Source organism: Mustela nigripes, chromosome 9, assembly GCF_022355385.1.
Source record: "Mustela nigripes isolate SB6536 chromosome 9, MUSNIG.SB6536, whole genome shotgun sequence".
NCBI lineage: Eukaryota > Metazoa > Chordata > Mammalia > Carnivora > Mustelidae > Mustela > Mustela nigripes.
Window position 1 is genome coordinate 26,518,929 of NC_081565.1, and position 24,804 is coordinate 26,543,732.

Genomic DNA, 24,804 nt, shown 5'->3' on the forward strand with positions numbered 1-24,804 from the left:
AAAATTGTAGTTAATAAAAAAAGAAAATCTCCCAATGCAGAACAGTGTCCATTACAAAAAAATAAATTACACTGCTGTGTGGGGTCCAGTGAATTTAACCCCCTTCTCTCCAATGAGGAAAGCATATATATTTACACGCTGGAAGAATACAATTCCCATTTTCAATTTCCAGGAACCAACAAAAAGCAAGGACATATTTGCAGTTCCCAAGAAGCACCCATGAACTAGCTAGTGCTGTGACATTATCTGTCAACCACTATTAGCAGCACATACTCTGCACATAATAAATATTTGCTGAGTGAATTAATTTTGGACATCTATGTGCAAGACTTCTAGGTATTATGGACGACAATGAAAAGTTCGTCTTCTATCATGCAAGCTCCCTAAAGAGAACTGTACCTTTTCTTTGTTTCGCTGGCACACACTTCATGGGTGCTAATTAACTGTTGAATGAAGGGATTATTTAAAATCACATTATCAAATATAAGGATTCCCCCCCGCCCTTAACAATCAAGCTTCAAGGGAAGCTGATTTCTGCTGGTTTCTGACTTAGAGGCTATTAAAGCAGTTGTTAGGGTCGATCATTTCATTCATTTGTAAGTGATATCAAGTCCAATCTTTTGATTCACTGTGTCAAAAAGAATCCATAATAATCTGTGGTTTAAGTTATATTGTTACTGACTGGTAAGAAAGAAGGTAATACTGATCATTGACTGATACTAACTTTAAACCTAACACCTAGATAATGACAATCAAAGGCTTGTTTCTATTCATAAATTTTATCTGATGTGTCATATCATCTTTCGAGGTTTTCAAAGACAGAAAAATAATCACCGAGAAAGCACCCAGCTCTGTGGCCCTACTCAAAGTATGAACATGGTCTACATGGTAGTTCATAAAACTCTCTAACTTTTCACAAAATACAGTGCACTGCAGAAGCACTCCCAGATGGGAGTGATTTCTCCCATGCTATAAATAGGACACACACAAGAAAGAAAAGATTTCTGCCATTGTACTACTGTGTTAAGGAAAGCAAATTAGATTTTATAAAAGTTTGGTAAGAGTAATGCAAAAAGTTAATAAGGTATTCCAGGTAACACATTGGCAAGGACTGAAAATATGCATGGGCCCCCAACTTTCAGGTCGTTCTTATTTCTAAACTGCTGTTTAGAATTTAGATTAGCAAGTGGAAAGAAATAAAATGACATGGAAAGGATCTGGCACTGTGCGTGGCACAAAGTAGGTACTAGTAAATGGTATGGTGAAACAAGGCAGGGCTTAAGTCTGACTTTATCCATTCAATAGACTCAGACGCCTGTGCAGAACAATGGCTGGACAAGAGTAAATCGAAGGATGAACTATGGGCCAGACTCAGAGCAGGAGAGAGCAAGCATTACGCCCTGGGTTGAGATGAAAATCTCATATAAAGTTGGTTAGTTTCGGAGGGAGGCCCATTCTCTTCCCCCCTACAATGGATATGTTATTTGAGTTTTCAAAAATAATGATAATAAAGTAAGAAGGAAACTGTTCACCAGAAACTGGAGGGAAGTAAAATTAGAATAAGATGGAATTCACGCTCTGCTGCAAATAAATCAGGGGAGGGCTCCCACCAGATGATTTCAGTTTTCTCTGTAGGGCAGAAGGTTAGGAAAGAGGAAAAACAAGAGGGCTGAGGGGAAAAAAAGGTTATGAATAGTCATGCGGATAGGATGGACAGGGGAGATAAATGAATGAGTAAGATGAATTACTGAGAGACGAGAAGGAAGATGACCAAAGATTAATATCAATTCTGCTTAGCATGAAGCTAATCATTTTACCAGCTGGTGGCAACTGACACAGATTCAGAACTGAGCAAAGGATAACGTGTGGTGAGAGAATGAGAAATTATTAAGTGCCAAGAAAGATGAAGAGGAAAGTCCAGGGGCACCTGGTGGCTCAGGTCATGATCTCAGGGTCCTGGGATGGAGCCCTGAATTGGGCTCCCTGCTCAGCAGGGAGTCTGCTTCTCCTTCTCCCTCTGCCCTGCCTCATGCTCTCTCTCTCGCAAATAAACAAATGAAATATTTTTTTAAAAAGAGAAAGAGAAGTCCAATCCATTGTTCTTTCAAAACACATGAGTAGCCACTATGTGGGGTTCTGTACTGGGGCAAGGATATTCAGAAGTAAAGAGCATGATCTCGTCCCACAGGAAATTCATGCACTACTGCAGGAAAATGATGAAGAACCAAAAAAGTTGAGTACTAAGTCCTTATGGTACTTAGCAATTTTAATTTTTAAAAGGCAATTTTTAATTTTTTCTCTAGCATATTTATATTTGGATCATATAAAAACAATAAACCATAGTAATAATAAGGTATATGTTTGTCTACCTCTCACCCAACTCCTGGACCAGAACTTAAAAGATGTTTATATTCATTTAAATTCTTCTGTTTGCCTTTTAAATTTATTTTTTTTAAGATTTTATTTATTTATTTGAGAGAGAAAAAGAGAGAGAGAGAAGAGAGAGAGACAGTGAGAGAGCAGGAGAGGGGAGGTCAGAGGGAGAAGCAGACTCCCCATGGAGCTGGGTGCCTGATGTGGAACTCGATCCCAGGACTCTGGGATCATGACCTGAGCCGAAGGCAGTCGCTTAACCAATCGAGCCACCCAGATGTCCTTCTTTTTGCCTTTTACAGCTCTTTATCATGGAAGCTTTTCATAACCATCACATGTTCAGCTGTTTCTTCTAAATTTTCCATTCTAGTCAGACATATTTAACAGAGGTGTTCTACCAACTTTAATGTCCAAGAAAACTCCTCTTTCTTGTCTAAAAGAAAGAGTTGAGGAAATTTTGGGGGGGGGGGCTATTAAATGCATTTCTTACAATGTTGTTATAGGAACCTAAAAGTTAGCTTTCCCTTACAAAGATTTTAAATAATTTGTGAAGGTAATAAAAATCCACACAAATGGATAGTTGTAAGTGCTAAAAAGCACTTTCAAATGTTGTCATGGAAACTTAAAACTCTTTGAAAATGATTTATAGTATCTTTTTAGTCTGGTAAGTAAAACATTCTTTTACCTTACATTTTAAAATAAGGTTTAAAATTATCATTTAAAAAGTTACTACCCAGATGAATCTTTTTCTCTTTCCTGATCTTCTTTAATTGTGGTAAGATACACCTAATAAAACATTCACCATTTTAACACCATTTAAATGCACAGTTCAGCAGCATTAGGTACATTCATGTTGTTGATCAAACATCACCGCCATTTAACTCCACAACTTTCCATCTTGCAAAATCCAAACTCTTTACTTCTAAAATGGTAACCCCATTCCTCTCCACCCTGCAGCCCCTGGCAACTTACCATTTTTTAAAAAGATTTTATTTATTTGATAGAGAGAGATACAGTGAGAGAGGAAACACAAGCAGGGGGAGTGGGAGAGGGAGAGGCAGGCTTCCCATCGAGCAGGGAGCTGGATGTGGGACTCAACCCCAGGACCATGGGATCATGACCTGAGCTGAAGGCAGAAGCTTAACGACTGAGCCACCCTGGCACCCCGCAACTTACCATTCTATTCTGTCTCTATGAATCTGACTACCCTAAGTATCTCATATAAGTGGATTCATATTGTATTTGTCCTTATGTGCCTGACTTATTTCACTTAACAATGTCTTCAAGATTCGTCTGTACTGTAGCATGTATCAGAATTTCCTTCCTTTTTTAAAAAAAAATTGTGGTGAAACCTGTAATACAACACTGATCATCTTAACCAGTTTCTCAGTGTACAGCAGTGTTAACTATACGAACACTGTTGTCCCAACAGATATCTAGAATTTTTTTTCTTTTTTCTAAGATTTTATTATTTATCAGAGAGAGTGCACACATGCAAGCAGAGCGAAGGGCCAAGGCAGAGGGAGAAGCAGGCTCCCCACGGAGCAAGAAGCCCGATGTGGGATTCGATCCCAGGGCCCTGGGATCATGACCTGAGCCAAAAGCAGACGCTTAGCCGATTGAGCTGCCCAGGCATCCCTAGAATTTTTTCATCATGCAAAACTGAGATTCTATAGCCAGTGGAAACCATTGCCCCATCTTGCTATGACTGGCTTATTTCACCTAAAATAATGACTTCAGGTTCATCTGTATTGTAGCATATGACATAATTCCCTTGTTTTTCAAAGCTAATATTCCGTGGTGGGTATATACCATGTTCTCCTTATCCATTCATCCAACACTGGACATTGAGGTTGCTCCCATCTCTCGGCTATTATGAATAACACTATAATGAACATGAGTTTGCAAATATCTCTCTGAAATCCTGTCATCAATTCTTTTGGCTATATACATATACCCAAGGATTTCTGGGTCATACGGTAATCTACTTTCTAAAAGACGATTTTTTTAGAGCAGTCTTAAGGTTCGCCAACAAAATTGAGAGGAAGGTACAAAGGCTTCCCACATACCTCCTGCCCCCCCACAGGCATAGACTCCTCCATTATAACACTCCCACCAGAGTGGTCCATTTTATACAACTGAAGAGCCTACAATGACACATCATAATCACCCAAAGTCCACAGTCCTATGGGCATGGACAAATGTAAAAATGACATGACTCCATCATTATAGTATCATACGAATTATTTTCACTGCCCTAAGAAATCCTCTGTGGTAATTCTATTTTTTAATTTTTTAAGGAAACTCCAAACTCTTTTCCATAGAGGACATACAATTCTGTTCCTGCCAATGATGCACAAAGGTTCTCATATATTCATAGCCTCACCAACATTTGTTATTTTCTCTAAAGAAGCTGTCCTAATGGGTGTAAGGGGGTAGGTATCTCACTGGTTTTTGTGTGCATTTCCTGTATGACTAGTAGATTGAACATCTTTTCATGTCCTTATCACTGGACCATGATGTACCATCTTTGAAGAAATGTCTGTTCAAGTCCTTTGGCCATTTTTTAATTGGGTTGTTGTTGTCGAGTTATAGGAATTCTTCATAGTCTGGGCATTAACCCTTTATCAGATATATGATTTGAATATCTTTTTTCTCCTATACCATGGGTTACCTTTTCATTCTGCTGTGTCCTTGGATGCAAAGAAGTTTTAAATTTTGATGCAGTCTAATTTATCTATTCTTTTTCTTTTGTTGACTGTGCTTTTGGTTCATATCCAAGAAATTATTGCCAATGTAATGTCATGAAGTTTTCCCCTATGTTTTCTTCTAAGAGCTTTATAATTTGCTCTTACATTCCACTCTGTCATGGATTTTGAACAATTGTCTCTTAGAGGTTTGGAAATTTCCCACATAAACTTAAAATCATCTACTCCTTCCAAATCTAATATGCATCTCAAATGAGGAAAGACAAAAGGGGAAGAAAGAACGTAAAAAACAGACAAAGAATTCTCTCAGTGGCAAAAATAATGTTGGAATTAAATCTTACCAGGTCCAGTATTAGGTCACCAATCCAAAGAACAATACAGATTTTTGTTGTTGTTGTTGAGAAATCCAGGATTTTCAACTTAGGGCTGCTATTAAAATAAAAGTATTTAGGTCCCTCCACCAAAGGCTCCCTTCTCTATTATAATTTCATAGTTTTTCTATTGCCTTTTAAAATATTTATCTTCTCTATCCTCCACTGCTGTGCTTCTTGATGCTGCCATTATTAATACTTTTTTTTATGCCTAACACGTTGACTTATTTTGCAAACAGCTGCCTCAAAAGCCTAAGGGTACCTGTGTAGTTGGGCATCAATTTAAGAAGTCTTTTTTCTGGAATAATATTTATTCATTAATATTCCTGAACACCTGCTTTGTGTAAGACACTGTGAAAAAAACCAAACTGTAAAACTCAGCAAAAAGGTCTTATAAACTGGCCACAATAAGCCATACTCAGTATCATAATCACTTAGAAGGATTATGGCCTGGAAATAAACAAACCAGCAGGGCAGCATGGGGCATTTCTCCCCAGTGGGTCATCACAGCAGGCAATACAGTTGACAAGGAACTAACTCTCTTATGGCCCTCCAGCTGACATGTCAGGTTCAAGGGACCAAGACTCACACCCAGTGGGTTCAAGAAGACATGTTAGAAGATAGTTTGACACTAGATCCTAGCTTTGAATGCCAAGGAAAGGCATACAGTGTTTTATTTTATTTATTTTTTTTTTACCTCTGAGTAAGTATTATTTTACTTATTTCTGAGTAAGGGATTAATAGGATTGAAGCTCTAGCAACATTAATACAGCAGTATGTAAGGAGCTAGAAGTAGAGAGACTATAGGCAGGAAGACTATCACATTCCTTTGGGGGAACAACATTAATAGTAGTAATGTAACAGAAGTTTTATATAAATAAATATATATGTCTATATCTATATCTATATCTGTATCTATATATTTAGCAATTTACTAGTTGCCAGATACTCTTCTAAGCATTTTTCATGTATGAGGTCCTTGTAACAACCTATGAAATAGTTTTCACGCAAATATTATCTGCTTCTCAAATAGGGAAACTGAGGCATCTAGTGATCAAGTATCCTGCCAGGGTCTTGTGGCTACTAAGTGGTAGGACCAACATCTGAACCGAGATAATCTGGTTCCAGAGACTATACTTTTTTTTTTTTTAAAGATTTTATTTATTTATTTGACATACAGAGATCACAAGTAGGCAGAGAGGCAGACAGAGAGAGAGGAGGAAGTAGACTCCCCAGCTGAGCAGAGAGCCCGATGTGGGGCTCAATCCCAGGACCCTGGGATCATGACCTGAGCCGAAGACAGAGGCTTAACCCTCTGAGCCACCCAGGCGCCCCCAGAGACTATACTCTTAACAATTCAACACCATCATCTTCCAGAGTGTACTGTGTATGCTCACACTGTCTCAGATTTTAGAAAAACCCAAAAGGGATAATTCATTTCTCCCTCAGAAACCTGATAATGACAGGGCTGACAGTTCTAGTATTAGACTTAGCAAATCAATACAGATAAGGATATCATGTGGGAATAAAAAATGAGATCTTGAAGGGTAGTTGGTACCTCTTTATTTAACGCCCACCAAGTGCCAAGGATTCATGCATCATCTTATTTAATCCTCACAACCATCTATGAAGGAGGCATTGTATTTAATTCATTTTTTTTTCAGATGAGGAAATCAAATTCAGAAAGGCTGTACCTTCAGTCCCTCATTACAGAGCCAGTTAGTGGGACAGCAGCAGAATTAGAATCCAGAGTCACATTAATCTCATGCTCTTCCCACTCCCTCACGCTGAGAGCATGAAATGACAGGACAAGAATATGGTCAGTCTGGAAGGATGCTGTCCTTCTGCCCTCAAAAGGCCAGCAACCCCTAGGGAAGACTCCAGATCCGTGCAGAGGTGTGTGTGCAGCTATGTTCCTAGGCTGTCTCTTTACCCAGCTAGAAATTATACCGATGGATGCATGAGTCAGCCCTTATTCTGAGGAACCAGAACTAGCCTGTAAATTCAGGCAGGGTTAAAAGTCAGCTCTGGGGATTCCAACACACAAAATGCAAACTTAAAGCCTCATGAAGTTCAAAAACACAGGCTAGAAGTTTGTGACCCTCCACGAAGACAGGTTAAAAATAAAATTATCTGAAGAGAACTGAAGATAGCACGTGAAAGTGAGTAACCCAAGGGAACAGAGTCAGGGCTAAGGAAACTATGTTTGTTTTCTCAGCTAATCCCTATATGTTTAATCTCAAAGTTTCTCAAAACCTTACCCTTAGAAAAATCCTTATGAGACAATATTAAATTTAAAAAAGCAAAACACACTAACACACTTGAAAGATGGTGGAATTTTGGGTTTTACTTCATTTTCCTTTTCCTGAATTTTTTAAATTTCGCATACTAGGCATGTATTACATTGTTCTTCCAGGGATAAAAATAAAGTATACTAATTGAAATACTTTTAAGCAATACTCAGGAAGAGAAAAAGAAAAAAACCCAATTTCACGAAGAGTAGTTTTGTAATTCCTAAATGTGCAAAGACACTCCATCAAAATCACCTGAGACATTTGTAAAAACAAAACAAAACAAAACAAAAGAAACCAAATTTCCAGAACCCAAAGACCTACTCAGTCAGAATTTCCCTGGGCTGAACCTAGGCATCTGGAGTTTTAACAAGCTCCCCAGGTGACTATCATCTTTTTCATCAAGGATGTCCAAAAGCAGTTTCAATTCTCTTTCTCTTTTTAAGGCTCTTTGATATTTCTTTAACACCAGTTAGACTGGAAGGCAAACACAATATTTAACAGTGAGAGCAAGTGACCAGGGTGAGGACTCGGATGGCCTCATGTCTCACCATTCATCTCTGCAAACTTCTGAACATCACTTAGGGTTTTCAGTTCTTGTCTTGGACATGCTGTCACGCACAGTGCTATAGACTTGATCTTCCGGTTTATCAAGTCCAGATTGCATGGATCCAAAAAGAACACATACCTAAAGCATGGACAAAAATACCGAGATGTTATTTCACAAGAACACATTCTGGTTCGCTGCCTAATTTAACTACGCCTAAAAGCAAAGAACATCTGTGCTAGTCTATACTCCTTCACAAATTTTATCAAAGAGGAACAGATATTTCACAAATCTAATCACAGATTTTCTTTTTCGTCAATTGTTTGTAAATATACCATTAACAGTAGGGACCGGAGGAAATGTTTGTCATGATGTATTTTTCCAACATTTAAATTTTTGTAATGTATACTTTATCATTAGAAGTTATTTTTTAAAATAAGTAGTTTTATTTTTTGCCGAACTTGTGCCTTCAGAATCTCCCAAGACTGCTATATAACATAAATTGTAGTTTCTATATACTTATGTAATAAAAATAATTATATACAAAATATAAAATTATAAAAACAGATATATAAGCTTTTATTAATGAATATATAATTATAAAAATGAATTGTAAAATTATATAAAATTGAAATATAAAGTTGAATGGAGGCTTGAAGGAAATACACCAACAATTTAACTGCAGTCATCTCTGATGTTAAAATAAAATGATTTTAATCTCTTTCTTCCACTTTTCAGAAGTCTCATTTTCTAGAAAATGTAGATGACTTTTGAATTGAGATAACTACAGTTGATATTGTTTACTAGAAGGTCCATTACATTTCAACAAAGTAATGCCCAAAACTTAAATTATCCCTTCTGTATTCTATACATTTATATTTTCAAAAAGGAAAGATCCATCAGAAATTACACTGAAACATATATTTTTTTTAAATGTTAAAAAGTAGGGTGGTTCAGTCGGTTAAGCATCTGCCCTTGGCTCAGGTCATGATTCCTGGATCCTGGGATCAAGCCCTACATGGGGCTCCCTGCTCAGCGGGGAGCCTGCTTCTCTCCTGCCTGCCATTCCCCCTGCTGTGCGCTCTCTCTCTCTTTGTCAAATAAATAAATAAATAAATAAATGTTCGTATGTATGTATGTTAAAAAAGCAAAAGAGATGACAGACTGTAGATGTTGTTATCATCTGCCCAAAAAGAAAGTAAGAGCCAAATACTCTTGAGAAAAGCAAAGTCTAATGTGGAGCAACAGAAGGGGTACAAATAGGAATGCCTTCATGTCAGGGAGGAGTTAAAGAGCCTCTAGCACTGGTTTCCATGCTACTGGGTCCAAGGAAGGTTTTATGAAATCATCTATTTCCCAACAGCTTTTCCCACTTTGTTAAACGCTATTTGCTTTGCTATATAAAATAGGATTCAAACCAGGGAGTAAAACCAAATAGAAGAACTAGGTGAGAAAACTGAAAAGCAAAAATATCGGGGGCCCTGGGTGGCTCAGCTGGTGGAGTGTCTGCCTTCCACTCAGGTCATGATCCCAGGGTCCTGGGATCGAGCGCCATGTCGGGCTCCTTCCTCGGCGGGGAGCCTGCTTTTCCCTCTGCTCCTCTCCCCTGCTATGTGCTCTCTCTCTCACTCTCTCTCTGACTCCCTCTCAAATAAGAAAAATCTTAAAAAAAAAAAAAAGAAAGAAAAAATATCAAGTCAATCCATACACTGGGACAGACAATATAAAAGGATACCAGAGGGGTGCCTGGGCCTGGGTGGCTCAGTGGGTTAAAGCCTCTGCCTTCAGCTTGGGTCATGATCCCAGGGTTGTGGGATCGAGCCCTGCATCAGAGTCTCTGCTCTGTGGGGAGCCTGCTTCCCCTCCTCTCTCTCTCTGCCTGCCTCTCTGCCTACTTGTGATCTCTGTCTGTCAAATAAATAAAAAAAAAATTAAAAAAAAAAAGGATACCAGAAAAAAATGAAATATTAAAAGAATAAAGTGTATATGTTGGGGGAGGGGGGTCTGAGTGGCCTTTGCATGTGAAGTAATATTGCACACAGCAGGGATTAGGGACCAGGAACCCACACAAAGGTCAAGGATCAGCTATAAACCACCAAACTAAAAAAAATAAAAAAGAATATTTTGTAACTGGGCTAGTGGCCCCAATATCATTTATGTTCTACATAGATAAAAGGAAAGAAAGAAGCCAAGCAGAAAGGTGTTATTTGGCAGTGGAAATCAGACTGCTCCTGTGCCTGATGGTTGGGAAGGAGCACAAGGAGAAAACTTTCTGACCACCTTTGTATAGAAGCGAGTGCTCCCTTACTGATTCCCCCTCTATCTGTCCTGTGTCTGGGGGTGAGTATGTCCCGCCTGGGGCTCTGTGCAAGGAACAGCAGGAAACACACAGGTCCTTGAGGAAGGTGTCATAAAAACTTGGGAATCATTAACTACCACCACCATGGATACTGTCAGCAATACCCATAAAAATAATGGTAGTCAACATTTATAGAGTACTTACTACGTACGAGATGTCATATTCATAAACCTTTTACACACATCAACTCCCTTACCGCACAATCCTCACAACAATCCCGTCATCTGTTTTTGTTGGGGTCGGGGGGGGTGGGCAGTGGAGTTGGGGTGGGGACAGGAGTTAAGTGCACAGTTCTAAGTGATGAGCAAAGCCTGCAGAAATACCTGGAAAAATCACATGACAACAGAAAAAACGGGCTTGGGGAAAAGGAGAGACTGCCACAGGCTCCTAGGGCCTTGGATCAGTGACACGGACTTTTATAGCCTGCTGAGAACAGATACTTTGGCTGATGGTCCTGCAGGATTCTGCCCCCTCCAAGACCAAAAGTGTCCTCACTATATTCCCAGCTTTCTCTGCATCTTAAAGCACACTCTTGATTTAGCCTAGTGACTGGGCAGCAGCCTTGTACCAAGCCTAGATCAGACCCATCTGAGCCTGCTTTCTGGTTCTCTTTCTTAATAGTTCTCTGACCTTGGGGAATATATTTATCCTTCTGAGCCTGTTTCCTTATCTATAAACTGCACATTCATGACTTTATTTGATTCTCACAACAACTTTATGAGCTAGAGGCCATTACCATTCTACAGAGGACAAAATTGAGGCCCCAAGGGACTAACTACATGGCCCAAGAGAGCTAGTAGATGCCAGAGCATGAATTCAAACCTAGTCCTTCTGATTTGGAGTTTCACCCTGTGTGCAACCTGCTCAAGCCCCAGAATATTTCCTATAAAATGATAAATCATTGTAACTGTTCTATATTAACTCTGAGTATTTCTTCCACCATTCTGAAGTTCGTTCAATCCATGGCAACGTGTTCATAAGTAATTAAATTTTAACTAAATGGCATTTAACTGAATATTTACAGAGCAGGAAAAGTGCATGTGTCAAACAGACAAATTTATGATTCATTAAAACTGCACTTTCTTGCCTTTTGATTTAAAAAATGCCCTTAGTCAGGTAAATAAATCCTTACATTAGTTTCAGTTTTCACTTCAAACAAAATGAACTATATTTGCCAATTTCATTTTTTTGAAATGAAACAAATACCCAGCTCTCAAATAAGCATGACATTGGCAGACCAAATTATTTTAACTAACAAATTTACCAATGACTGGGTTTTTTTTTTTTTTAAACCAAGAAAGCGAAAGACACCAGGTAAGAGGTTATAAAACACCCTAAAAAAGGTTTCTTGAAACAGCCTACCTTGACTCTGCCACTGGGTAAATGGCTGGGAAGGGGTTGGGGTACTTGGATTTGTGATTACATGCCCTCCTTTCAAGGTGGAGAACCACAGTCACAGATAAACAGTAAACTGGAGTGAAAAGCAAATTTTCATCTCTATCCTCAGTGAGTCTTCTACTAGACCTACTAACAACTTGAAAGCAGCTTTAAGTTTCACATCCTGTAGAGGAGTGGGTATGAATAAAATACCAAAAGTGGGAATGAAAGTAGGGAGAGACGCAACAAGAGAAAAACACTTTTCACCACTTGAACAGCCCTGACACCTGTGGGCACTGGCACATATGACAAGCATACAGCATCATCACACAGTATCAAGAACACATTTGCAAAGAGGACAGCACAATAACCCAGGCGAGCTTTGAACTTCAGAGTTCGAGGAATGGCAAAACACGTGGAAGGCTGAACTGTAAAGCAAACACTACAGAGGACAGCAGGAAAGGCGTGGAAGTATGTATTATAGTCGAGATGGTTCCTGGGAACTAAAGACGAGAAACAAATAAATTAGTTTTCGACCGCAATTCTTGAAATAACAGCTTATCCCCAAAAAGACAGCAGAGGAGAGAGATCTAAAGAAAATGTCTATCTACACAGTAAACTTGTGGGCACAGATGCACCAAAGATGAATACAGGGCCGCAAGGCATGACAGCTCAGGAAAAGGGACAAGAGGTACAGAAAGAGGTGACTTTTGAAGCTGTGTTCAGGGCAGGGCAGTGAACACAGAGTGAGCCGATGCAGAGACAGAGCCATCCAGAGATGGCTCACACTGGTTTAAACTTCTCTTTTGCTTTTGCTTTCATGTTCTTCAAGGAAGATAGGGCAAGGTGGAGAATATAAAATATGCCAAGAATTTACTTTGGGCCACCAAGCATCTTTGGCATTGTCCTCACACATCCTAATTCAACAAGAGGGAACTGGGATTTACAGTTGGGCTAGCAACCAAAGGCTACACTGCCTTGAGCCCCAGGGTACGGACTCCGAGGGCTGCTCTTCCTGCCATTGGTCCTCCAAGTAAGAATAAAGGTAATGGCGAGTGAATTACAGAGCAATCACAGAGTGATTGATCTCTACATGGTGAGTTACGCTCCCATGAGAAGAATTACATAGGATGGGGCCACCTGGGTGGCTCAGTTGGTGAAGCATCTGCCTTTGCTCAGGTCATGATCTCAGGGTTATGGGATGGAGCCCCACATTGGGCTCCCTGCTCAGTGGGGAGTCTGCTTCTCCCTTCTTCCCTCTGCTGCTCCCCCTGCTTATTATCTCTCTCTCTTTCTCTCAAATAAATAAATAAATATTTTTTTAAAAAAGAATTACACAGGATAACATGTAAACACTTCATTCAGCAAACACTACAGAGTATTTATTACGTACCTACTCATGGGCTAGGCTTGGAGATACAAAATTCATTAAAAAAAAAAAAGTTCTTAAATGCAACTAACTTAACAAGCTAGAGAGGAAGAAACAAAAATGCAGTCATTCCAAATCACGTGATGGGCGGCAAGGTTGAGATGGCAGAGGAAACCGTGTCATTCTGCACAGAGCATATGGGGTTAGAGGAAGCAATACGGAGCAAGAGGCAGTTTCTAAGCCGTATTTTGAAAATGAGCAGGAATTTTCCAGACAGATGGGGAAGGGAGCGTTCTGGGCAGAGGAAACTGCATGTGTAAAAGGAGAGAAGCATGAAAGAGCATATTTAAGGAACTTGCAAGTAATTTGATAAGGTGGACTCCGGGACGGGACATCAAAGGGCTGCACCCAAGCAGAAGCGGGGGGGCTGGAGAGCGAGGCAGCCTTCGACTGCGCAGACCCAGACAGCCGCGGCACCCAGGGTGCGGCCCGCGGAACCCCCGGCGTCACCAGCCCCTCAGGGTGGAGGCCGCCGAGGGGAAGGCCGGGGCGCCCGTGGCGGGGCTCCAGAGCCGAGCCTCTGCCATTAAATTGCCTGCAGCTGCCATGGCAACTCCGCGGCAAGGCTTTTTGGAGCAAAAAGTGGCAAACAGATCCTGGTCGGCTGGCCACCTCCTGCCAAACTTGGCTCCTCTCCTCTCTCATCAGGACGGAGGCCCGGCAGCTGGAAAGCTGGCTGCAAAACCCCTCCGTCCCGCGCCTTCTGCATTAGCGATTCTGGACACGCGTTTTTCCCCCAGAGGAGAATAAAAATGGAGTCTGATCATTTTTCCAATTATTACCTCGTATCAATTTACAATTTACAGCCCCTCTCCGCAGAGCATGCTGCCATTAGTGAATCACACCGACACGGAAAACACAGCCACCTCACAGAGGCTCAATAGGACTTGGGAGAGCCTGGTCTCCGCTCCACCCGCCGTGGAACCGTGCCCGGAGGAGACCTCTGACTTCCTGTGCGGGTGCCAGCAAGGCCAGCCCAGTCATCCCACCGGGGTGGGACCCAACTGCACCGGGAAGGGCTCTGTTACACAGGACAGAGCTATGAAACCCGCATACGCAAGTCCCTAAAAAACCCCAAACGACCCCAACACACACCAACCCAACAAACTGAGGCAACACACCATAAACTAAAACCCCGCTGGCCCTCCCCTTTCTGGAACAAAGCCAAGTGGAGAGAGAGAAATATGTTGAAAGCAGTGATTTATCTTCAAAACTGTCACTCTACATAGGAGCTGAGAGAACAGCACAATGCTCACAACGCCCCCAAGATGGCAAGAAGACTAAGGAACAGAGAGAAAGGGCAGAGGTGAACTGCGGGCGACCTGACCCGTGAGGGTGAGGACAGCAGCGCCCCAGTCTCAATGAGGAAGAGGCAAAAACGTCCCCAGAGGAAGCACTTGATAAAGAAATGCCTCCCCAGCCCGGCAGCCTTCGATGCTAGCACGTCTGTGGCCCTTGATTCACAGGTAACTGCTAAGCAGGGAAACTCCCATAGTCATTTCTGGTAAATGCACAGCATCGAGAGCTGAAGACAACCTCCAGCTGTGGAGGGAGCCCAGGGATCAGAGGAAGACAGCGACACTTGGAGATGTTAACCCATCTGACCTCACCTCGCGCAGGTCTCCTTTCTGTCCCTCACTCTCTAGCTCACCCGCACCTAGAAGCCTTTGCACTTCTATCTGCCTGGAGCGTTCTTCCTCCAAAGAGCAGCACAGCCACTTATAGACCCCTCACTTGCTTCAAGTCCTCAAGCAAAAGTCACCCTCTTAATGACAGTGGGGCAGCCGCCCATCTGAAATGCTTCTCTCCACTCGGATGTGCGTCATCCATCTTTCCTGACTTCTGCTTCTCCTTAGCACCTACACTCACTAACACACTGTATATTTTACTTATTTATTGATTTATTATCTGTCTCCAGCCATAGAGTATCAGCTCCCACAGGGCAGAAATATTCTTCATCACTATATCCCTAGTGCCTAAAACAGTGCCTGGAATAAAGGAGTTCCTAACTTATTTGTTGAATTTATATGTGGGTTAACTGTGTAAGATTTTGCCAAGTGGAGGAGCGGGTGGAGGGAAGGTAAGGAAGATGATATTTTAGGTAGAAGGAAATAGTCTCATTCACTCAACAGAAACTTATCAAACACCTCTGCCAGGTGCAGGGCTAAATACGGAGTCACGATGCCATGATAAGTGAGACCAACACAAACAAGTGTTGCCCTTCCCAGCACTGACAGTCCAGAGAGAGTAAGGAGGTAATTACAAAAGCATATAAATGCTATTGCAGAGAAAAGAGGATAAGAGAATGCCTCCAAAGGGCCCCATGAATGGACAGGTGTCCAGAAGGAGGGAAATCTAAAGCCAGGACCTAAAGAATGAGTAAGAGTTTGCAAGTATGGAGGAAAGGAGGCAAAACCAGGGAAAGAAGAGCACATGAAAAGACATAAAAGTGAGACACAGCACGGTGTAACTGAGAAAATGAAAACCATCATGATGGTTGAAATGGACTGGGATAAAGAACCAGATGGCCGGACAGGCAAGCTGGAGCTGGATCACAAAGGCCTCTCAGGTGGTATCAAAAAGGTCAGAAACTTGGGAGTTCATCCTAAAGACACTGGGGAGCCACTGAGGGTTCACCAGCTGTAATGTGGGGAATGAATTAAAGGCGAGCAAGAGAGAAAGTAAAGAGACTGAATCTCTACCAAGGGGATGGCTTCGACTAAGGTGGGAATGGGAACAAAAATGAGATTTTGGAAACACTGAGGCACAATTAAGAAAACCTGATGACTGATTATATGTGGAGGGAAAGAAAGAAATTAAGCATGATGCTTAATTACAGAAAAAAAAATTAAGAAAGGAAGAAATTAAGAATGATCTGGTTTAGGGGCGCCTGGGTGGCTCAGTGGGGTGGGGCCTCTGCCTTCGGCTCAGGTCATGGTTCCAGGGTCCTGGGATAGAGCCCTGCATTAGACTCTCTGCTTGGCAGGGAGTCTGCTTCCTTTCTCTGTCTGCCTCTCTGCCTACTGGTGATCTCTGTCTGTCAAATAAATAAATAAAATCTTTAAAAAAAAAAAAAAAAAAGAATGATCTGGTTTAGACTAGGGTAGCAAGGGCATTCTGGTTTGGACTCCTGTTCAGTAAGACATGCATCTCAGAAGGAGGAATAGAGTCTGGAGGGATAAGATCACGTTCTAACTGTAGATGGTGTGACTCTGGAGTATCTATGGAGCATCCAAGTGGACCTAGACGTTGGCCAGAATGCTCTGGCAGAGAAATCTGGACAAGAAATAAAGACTGTGGAATTACCAGCATATAAATTATAACCTGGCCCAGGATACATGAGATTGTGAAAGGGAGTGTGCAGAGTTGAGATTCTGATCCTTCGCAAAATCTGTGACCCTCTTGAAATTGTAAACAAAATTTGGTGTACAAATTCACAGGCAGCTTCCTGAAGAGAGATTACTTACTTATAGTTTTGATCAGATTGCCAAAGCCCCCCCAAAGAGGTTAAAACTAAAGTCAAGTACGATGAGCAGAGAGCCAAAACAAAGGCAGGGAACTGAAAAGGCATGAGGATAAATGATTCTATCATCTAGCTAAGTGTCTGCCTACTCCTTATGCATATACTGCAAAGGGAGAAAGATCCCCAGCATGGTAACCAAGAGCTTGACAGCAAATAGTGTTCCTCATACTAAACTGAGACCAAGGAGCAAATTAAAACACCTTTCTTTCTTTCTTTTTTTTTTTTTTGAAGATTTTATTTCTAAGCAATCTCTTTATCCAACATGGGACATGAACTCACAACCTGAGATCAAGAGTCACACACGCCACCGACTGAGCCAGCCCCGTGTCCTTAAAATACCTTTTAAAAGTCAGTCACAAGAACTTTAAGTTCTTGTTAAAGAAAAGTTCTCTATTTACTCTAGTCAACCGGAGTAACACCCCAACCCCAAGTTCACTGGCAATACTACACAGTCACGCGAACCATTCTCAGAATCAGCTTGTTCCAGCACTCAGGCTGAGAAGTAGTATGTGCTGATAGTCAATGACCAGAGATCTATTTTTCTCTTTAGTTTAATAGCTTTATTGAGCTATAATTTATGTGCCATAAAATTTACCTGTTAACTGTACAGTTCAAAGTTGTATACAATTCAGTTCAATTAAATATTTTTAAGTATATTTCACAGAGTTGTTTATCACCACAATCTAATTTTAGAACATTTCATTACCCCAAAAAGAAATCTCATATTCATTAACAGTTATTCCCCATTCCCTCACTTTCTAACCCCAAGCCCTAGGCGACCATGAACAAACTATCTCTATAGATTTGTCTCTTCTGGACAGCTCACATAAATGGTATCCTAGAATATATGGTCTTTTGTGACTGGCTGCTTCTACTTAGCATGATGTTTTCATGCTTTGTCTGTGTCATTCCTCTTTATGGTTGAATAATATTATGTTGTATGGCCAGAACACATTTTGTTTATCCATTCATCAGTTGGTGCACATTTCTGTTTTCCCTTTTTGGCTATTATGAATAATGCTACTATGAACATTTGCATAGAAGCCTTTCTACGGGTGTATGTTTTTATGGATACATGTTTTTATTTCTCTTGGATAAATAATAAGGAGTAGAATTGCTGGGTCATATGGTAACTCTGTATTTAATATCTTGAGGACCTGCCAGACTTTTCCATAGCAGGTGCTCTATTTAATGTTCAGACCAGTAATGTACGAGGGATCGAATTTTTCCACATCTTTGCCAACACTTGCACCTATGTGTTTTTTACTACACCCATTCCAGTGAATGTGAAGTAATAACTCATTGTGGTCTTGATTTGCATTTCCTTCATGACTAATGATGTTGAACATCTTTTCCTGAGCTTACTGGCCATTCACCTCTCTTCTTTGGAGAAATGTCCTTTCAAATCTTCTGCCCATCATAGACTTCTTTTCAGTCTTTCAGAAGGACAGAGTAAGACAGAGACAGGCACTTGATATTATCACAACAGTATGAAAAAATTGTAAGAGAAAATAAGAATGAAAGTAAAGAAAGAAAAGAAGTTAGGAGAGAAAGTACAGGAGTCAAAGAACTAATAAAGGTCCAAGAATGGCTCCAAAAGGCAAAGAACACACAAACCAGAAGGAGAAAAGGCTGTGGTCAGAGTGGGGAGTTCTTGAATTAGTTTGAATTGATTTTATAGGTGGAGCGATAAAGGGTGATGACCAGAAACCAAGCTGTGACTACAGAAGAGTGAATCCTGAAAGCCCCCCACCACAGAGGAAATTCAGAGTTCCCAGGGCTAGATTGAGAATGAGACAGAATATGTGAAAGTGCTTTGTAAACTCCACTAATGTAAATTGGGCTAAATGAGCAGTTTTCCCCATCTACGTTAAAAAGGGAAGAAGTTCTGATAAGTAACTTTGAAACTTGTTTTGGAAGATTATAATAATGAAAATGATTGTAAAAAATAACAGTTAACATCTATGGTTCCAGGCAATATGTCAAGAAGCATACATCATTTATCGTATTTATTCCTCCAAAATACCCTAGGAAGTAGGTACTACTATTATTTTTATTTTACAAATGAAGATCTTTAGGTCACACATATTAATGTAATTTTCTCCAGTGTCTGTCATCCATGATGAAAATGTAAACCATCATTAATTATCTGTCTACTGAATCTAGCCTTATGGATATATCTCCAATTACATGAAAAATCTTACCCACCATAGAAAAACTATAAGTCCTCTTCTCAAGGTACTACTTTTATCTTTACATCAGAGAATCAAGTTTTTTGACAATCAAACATGCCCACCTTGGTACTACTTTACTCCTTTAATGCTTCAATATATAAATGGTTTCCTCTCCATAACAAAAGTATATTTGTTTTAAAGTATGGCTCAATCATTAAGCATCTACCTTTGGCTCACATCATGATCCCAGGGTCTTGGGGTCAAGTCCCATGTCAGGCTCCCTCCCTGCTCAGCAGGGAGTCTGTTTCTCCCTCTGCCCCTTCCCCACCATGTGCACTCTCTCTTTCTCGAAAAATAAAATCTTTTTAAAAATAGCTTTAGATGGGGCACCTGGGTGGTTCAGTTGGTTAAAACCTCTGCCTTCGGCTCAGGTCATGATCCCGGGGTCCTGGGATCAAGTCCCGCATCTCTGCAGGGAGCCTGCTTTCGCCTCTCTCTCTCTCTTTGCCTGCCTCTCTGCCTACTTGTGATCTCTGTCAAATTAAAAAAACAAACAAACAAAAAAAAACCTCTAGATGTCGTTTCCTTCATATTATCATTCGACAATGTCTTTCGTTAAACAGTGATTGCTATTAGTTTTTATTTTACTTGATTTCTCCTATGCTACTATCAGTTCATTTCTTGTATTTCTATTTTGTTTCCGTCACTGTTATTAACCTGCATTTAGGCAGGCTCGTTAATATACCTGGGAGTAAGTGTTGGTTTTGAACGGCAAAATTTCTTTTTGTTCAACTCTAAGCTACACAGTCACTAATTAGACAATGAGTGATCCCCTGCCCATTACCTGTTTTGTTTGGACAATACACTAACTGCCCATAGTTAAGAATCAGAAGATCAAGAGGTGCTATATGGCCAGAATGTTGTGCCCCCAAATTTCTTATGCTGAATCCTAACTTTCAAAGGTGGCTGTATTGGGAGTCTTTGAGAGGTGACTAGGTCATGAGGACGGAGCCCTCATGAGTGGGGCGAGTACCCTTATACAAGAGGTTCCAAAGACATCCCTATCTCTTCCTACCATGTGAGGACACAGGGAGAAAAGTATTAGCAATGAACCAGAAAGAAGGCCTTCATGAGAACGTGATCATTCCAGTATCTTGACCTTAGATTTCTAGTCTCCAGAACTAAGAGAATTTAATTTCTGTTGTTTTTAAGCTTCTCAGTCTGTGATATTTTGTTGAAACAGCCTAAACAGAGTAAGGCGAGAGGTCGTGTGTGCTCCCCTACTCTCCTTCCATCCATAGCTTACTGGCCTTTTTTTTTTTTTTTTTTAAGATTACTGGCTTTTTTTGAAAACGGAGCACCACTGGGCCATCCACCCACATGCCAAAAATCAGCTAAAACCAAATAGAAACTCTCCTTTCATTGGGCATACACATATCAAGTTCAGAGTGTCCAACATTCTCTATTATTTTATTCCCAGCCCACTTAAGTGATTTATAGTGACTGCCTACAGGCCTTTAAATATGCAAACTTTGGGGGCACCTGGGTGGCTCAGTTGGTTGAGTTTCTGCCTTCCGCTCAAGTCATGATCCCACAGTCCCTGGATCAAGCCCCCGTATCAGGCTTCCTGCTCAGTGAGGAGTCTGCTTCTCTCTGACCCTCCCCATCTCATATTCTCTCTCACTCTCTCCCTCCTTCAAATAAATAAATAAAATCTTTTAAAATAAATAAATAAGAATCCAAACTTTGCTGAAACCCACAAGTTCCCCTTTCTACCTTCAAAGCCAGAAAGTCCGTAGTTAATTTGGTGTATAGCTCTCTGCTCTTTTATCCCCATTTAACTGTCTTACAATATATGCTTCTGATTCTAATCCTCTCAAATTATTTTGAGAACAAGAATGATTTTTAAAATGTTCTCCCCTGAAGTTCTTTCCTGCTCCTTTATTCTGAGATTTATACTATCAATCAAGTCCAATTCACCATCCTATCAGGATATTAACTAGTATTGTATTAAATCTCTAAATTAGATTTGTTAGTACTGTCATTTTTATTATATTAAGACTACTCAGCCAGGAGTAGATTATATTCTCTTATTATTTGTTTTCTTTTCATTCTATTAAAGTATTATAATTCTCTGTTTTTGGCCCTGTATCTTGTTAGACTCTGTTTTCTCATAAAACAAATATTACGTTTTTCATTATATTTTGTCTAGTGATAAAAAACAATGACTGAATTGAGTTAGGTGTATGTTTTATAACCCATGATTTAAGCATCTCATTTCAAGATATGTTTTTGTCAAATCCCCTAAACATTCAAGTTATAGTCCCTTGTCGTTGGTTGATAGTATTATTTTTATCTCTACTGACCTACACACACTCCATTTATCTCTTTTATATAATTTGTTCCAACTAGTTATTTAAAACAGTATTATACAAGAGGTGATACCCTTCCTTTAATACTTTCCGTAATACTGGTATCGGCCACTTCTGGAAACGGCATCAGCTTCCTTTCATGTCCTCAGATTTAAAAATCTTTTTTTTTTAAACCAAGGTACCAAGGTTATTCAACAGGGAAGGCAGTATTTTCAATAGATGAAGCTGGAATAACTGGATTTTTCTATGGAGGAAGAAGACGAACCTTGACCTCTTCACACCATATGCAAACATTAAATCAAAATGGATCATAGGCATAAACATAAGAGCTAAATACAAAACTTTGAGAGGAAAAGGAAAGAGGATGTCAGCTACCTCCATTTTGACCTCAGTCTGTACTTTCTGATTAAGTTCTTCTTTCTAGCTTATCTCTTAACTCAGGCAAAAGACCCTGCAGGCAAAGCATCCCCTGATGGGAACCAAAACTACCCGCTAGAGCAGGAAGGACTACCCCGAGTCAGCAAGACCCCACGGGACTGACCCCAAGACAATGATGACCTGACCTTTACTGCCCACCAGCATGTACCCGCCCACCTTTGTCCCATATTCTCCTTAATATAAACCTAGAAGTATTTTCAGCACTTTGAAGACAGTCTTTGAGACATTAGTCAGCTGCCTTCCCGGTGCTGGCCTCACCGAAATAAATTCCTTTCTTGTTTCCCCATCACGTGTCTCTCTGCTTTTGGATTTTGTCAGGGGCAAGGGGCCGAACCCGGTCTGTTTGGGACCCCTGGAGCCAGGGGCTCCTGCGCCCCTGTGCCCCTGCTACAAAAACACAGAAACAAATCTGTATGACTTGGGATTACACCAATGACTTCTCAGAATACAAAGAACATGAGCCATTAAAAAAATATACATCTTTGTGTGTGTGTGTGTATATTTTAAATGTATCTAATGGATAAATTAGACTTCATCAAAATTAAAAACTTGCTTATCAAATGATAACCATTAAGAAAACAAAAAGGCAAACCACATATGAGAGAAATACTTGCAAAACATATACCTGACAGAGGTCTTATAAACAGAATATATAAAGAACTCTTAAGACTTTTTAAAACAAATCAAGTTGTCAAAAAATGTGCAAAAGATCTGAACAAGTACTTTACAAAAAGATATATGGATGGTTAACCAACACTTTAAAAAGATGCTCACCATCACTGGCCACTAAAACATGTGAATTAGAACCACAAGGAAATACCATCACATGCACATGTGACCAGCCAAACCTGGTCTATTTGGAACCCTTGGAACCAAGTCCTCTTGTATCCCTACACACCAGCCACATGGGAAATGCAAAATGGTGCAACACCTCCAGAAAACAGTTCCGCAATTTCTCATAAAGTTAAACATAACCTCATCATGACTCAGCAATCCCAAACCTAGGTATCTATCCAAGAGTAATGAAAGACATATCCATACAGCATCGCATGCATAGATTTCCAAAGCAGTGTTAGTTACAATAGAACAAAATTATTTTAAATAAATAACCCAAATATGCAAAAAGTAGTGAACAGACAAGCAAAATGTGGAATGGAATACCACTCAGTAATTAAAAATGAAGAAAATAGGGGTGTTTGGGTGGCTCAGTTGTTAAGCATCTGCCTTCGGTTCAGGTCATGATCCCAGAGTCCTGGGATTGAACCCCACATCAGGCTCCCTGCTCAGCGGGAAGCCTGCTTCTCCCTCTCCCACTCCTCCTGCTTGTGTTCCCTCTCTCGTTGCCTCTCTTTTTTATTAATAAAAAAATAAAATCTTAAAAAAAAAAAAAGAAAATAGGAACAAACTATTGTTTAACAACATGGATCAATCTCATTAACATTATAACGCCAAATTAAAGAGGCCAGACACAAAACACAATATACTGTATGATTTCTTGCATATAAAATTCTTTAAAGGCAAAACTATACTATCAAAATGCAGATCAGTGGTTGCTTGGGAACAAGGATGGGAGAAGAACTGGCTACAAAGAGATATCAGGCAATTTTCAGGGGGCAACAGAAATGCGGATTGTGATAGAGGGCGAGTGACTGTATACAGTTACCAGTTACAGTAAATTATACCTTAATAAAACAAACAGAATATTTCAAATTTCATCTTGAAAAATGTACTTTACAAAATCCAACTTAAAGAGTCCCTAATTAAGTCCCACACACTCAAAGTATGCAGTAAAGTATTTAACCTACTCAGAGAAAGGTTTTGACTTTGCTCTGGGCAAAGGTGTGTCTTTATTTGCCAGGGGCTTTGGGTCATAGCAGATAGTCCAACCAGTGTGGTTTAGGACGTGGGCAGGCCACACCAGATAGAATTTAGGGCAGTAGTTAACCACTTTTTTTCCTTTTCTTAAGATTTTAATTTTAAGTAATTGCTACACCCAACATGGAGCTCCAATTTACAACCTGAGATCAAGAGTTGCACGCTCCACGGACTGAGCCAGCCAGGTGCCCAAGGGGTTGACTACACTTAGACCAGCAATGTCATGCAGACTAGGAGTTTGAGTGATCTTGTGTTTTCTGCTTGATAAGAGGGGTTAGAGATGGAATCAGCCTCCTGCACAGTGAACTATACCTGCATAATGAAGCCCAATAAAAATTCTGAATACTGAGACTTGGGTGAGCTTATCAGTTGGCAATGTGCCATGTGTGCTGTTACATATCAGTGCCAGCTAAGTAAATGTCCTGACTCCATAGGGAGAAAACAATGAATGCCCCGCCTTGTGTACTTCTCTCATTGGCTGGTTTTAATCTGTAGTTCTTCCCTGTGAGTATAATAGATTTCAGTGAGTTCTGTGAGGCTTCCTAAGTATGGTCTTATGGCCCACTCAACTTGCAACTGGTCTCAGAAGTAAAGGTAGCCTTAGGGACCCAAATTTATAATTAGTGTCAGAGGTGAGGGTGGTCATGTATGGACTGTGTACCCTCCCACTTCTCAGTTGCCTTCATAACCAGGTCCCGATAAATAAATAGATGGCAAACTAATGACTTTAAAATTCACAGCTGAAGTGGTTAATAATTATCTAAAATATATTACAAAGGTCATTATCTATGAGCTTACATACAATGACAAGAGCTTTTTAGAATCTTTACAGTTGCCTGCTTCACCTGGAACCAACCCAAGTAGTGAAAGTCTGGATTGAGCATGTATAATCAGCTGTTTAATGTAGCTAGGGGAGGATACACACTGAAGCAGGTAACACAGAGAAACCAATCACCCCATCCTTGCC

The 24,804-nt window shown here is 40.3% G+C and overlaps 1 protein-coding gene across 3 annotated transcripts in view; it reads right to left on the reverse strand.

The window, feature by feature from the left end:
• SLC44A1 (solute carrier family 44 member 1) overlaps positions 1-24,804 on the reverse strand; it is a 202,368-nt gene that overhangs the window by 102,281 nt on the left and 75,283 nt on the right. For all 3 annotated transcript variants that reach the window (XM_059411153.1, XM_059411152.1, XM_059411151.1), the window contains exon 4: positions 8,295-8,431. In XM_059411153.1, coding sequence (XP_059267136.1) covers positions 8,295-8,431 — 137 coding nt within the window. The remainder of the gene's footprint in view (positions 1-8,294; positions 8,432-24,804) is intronic.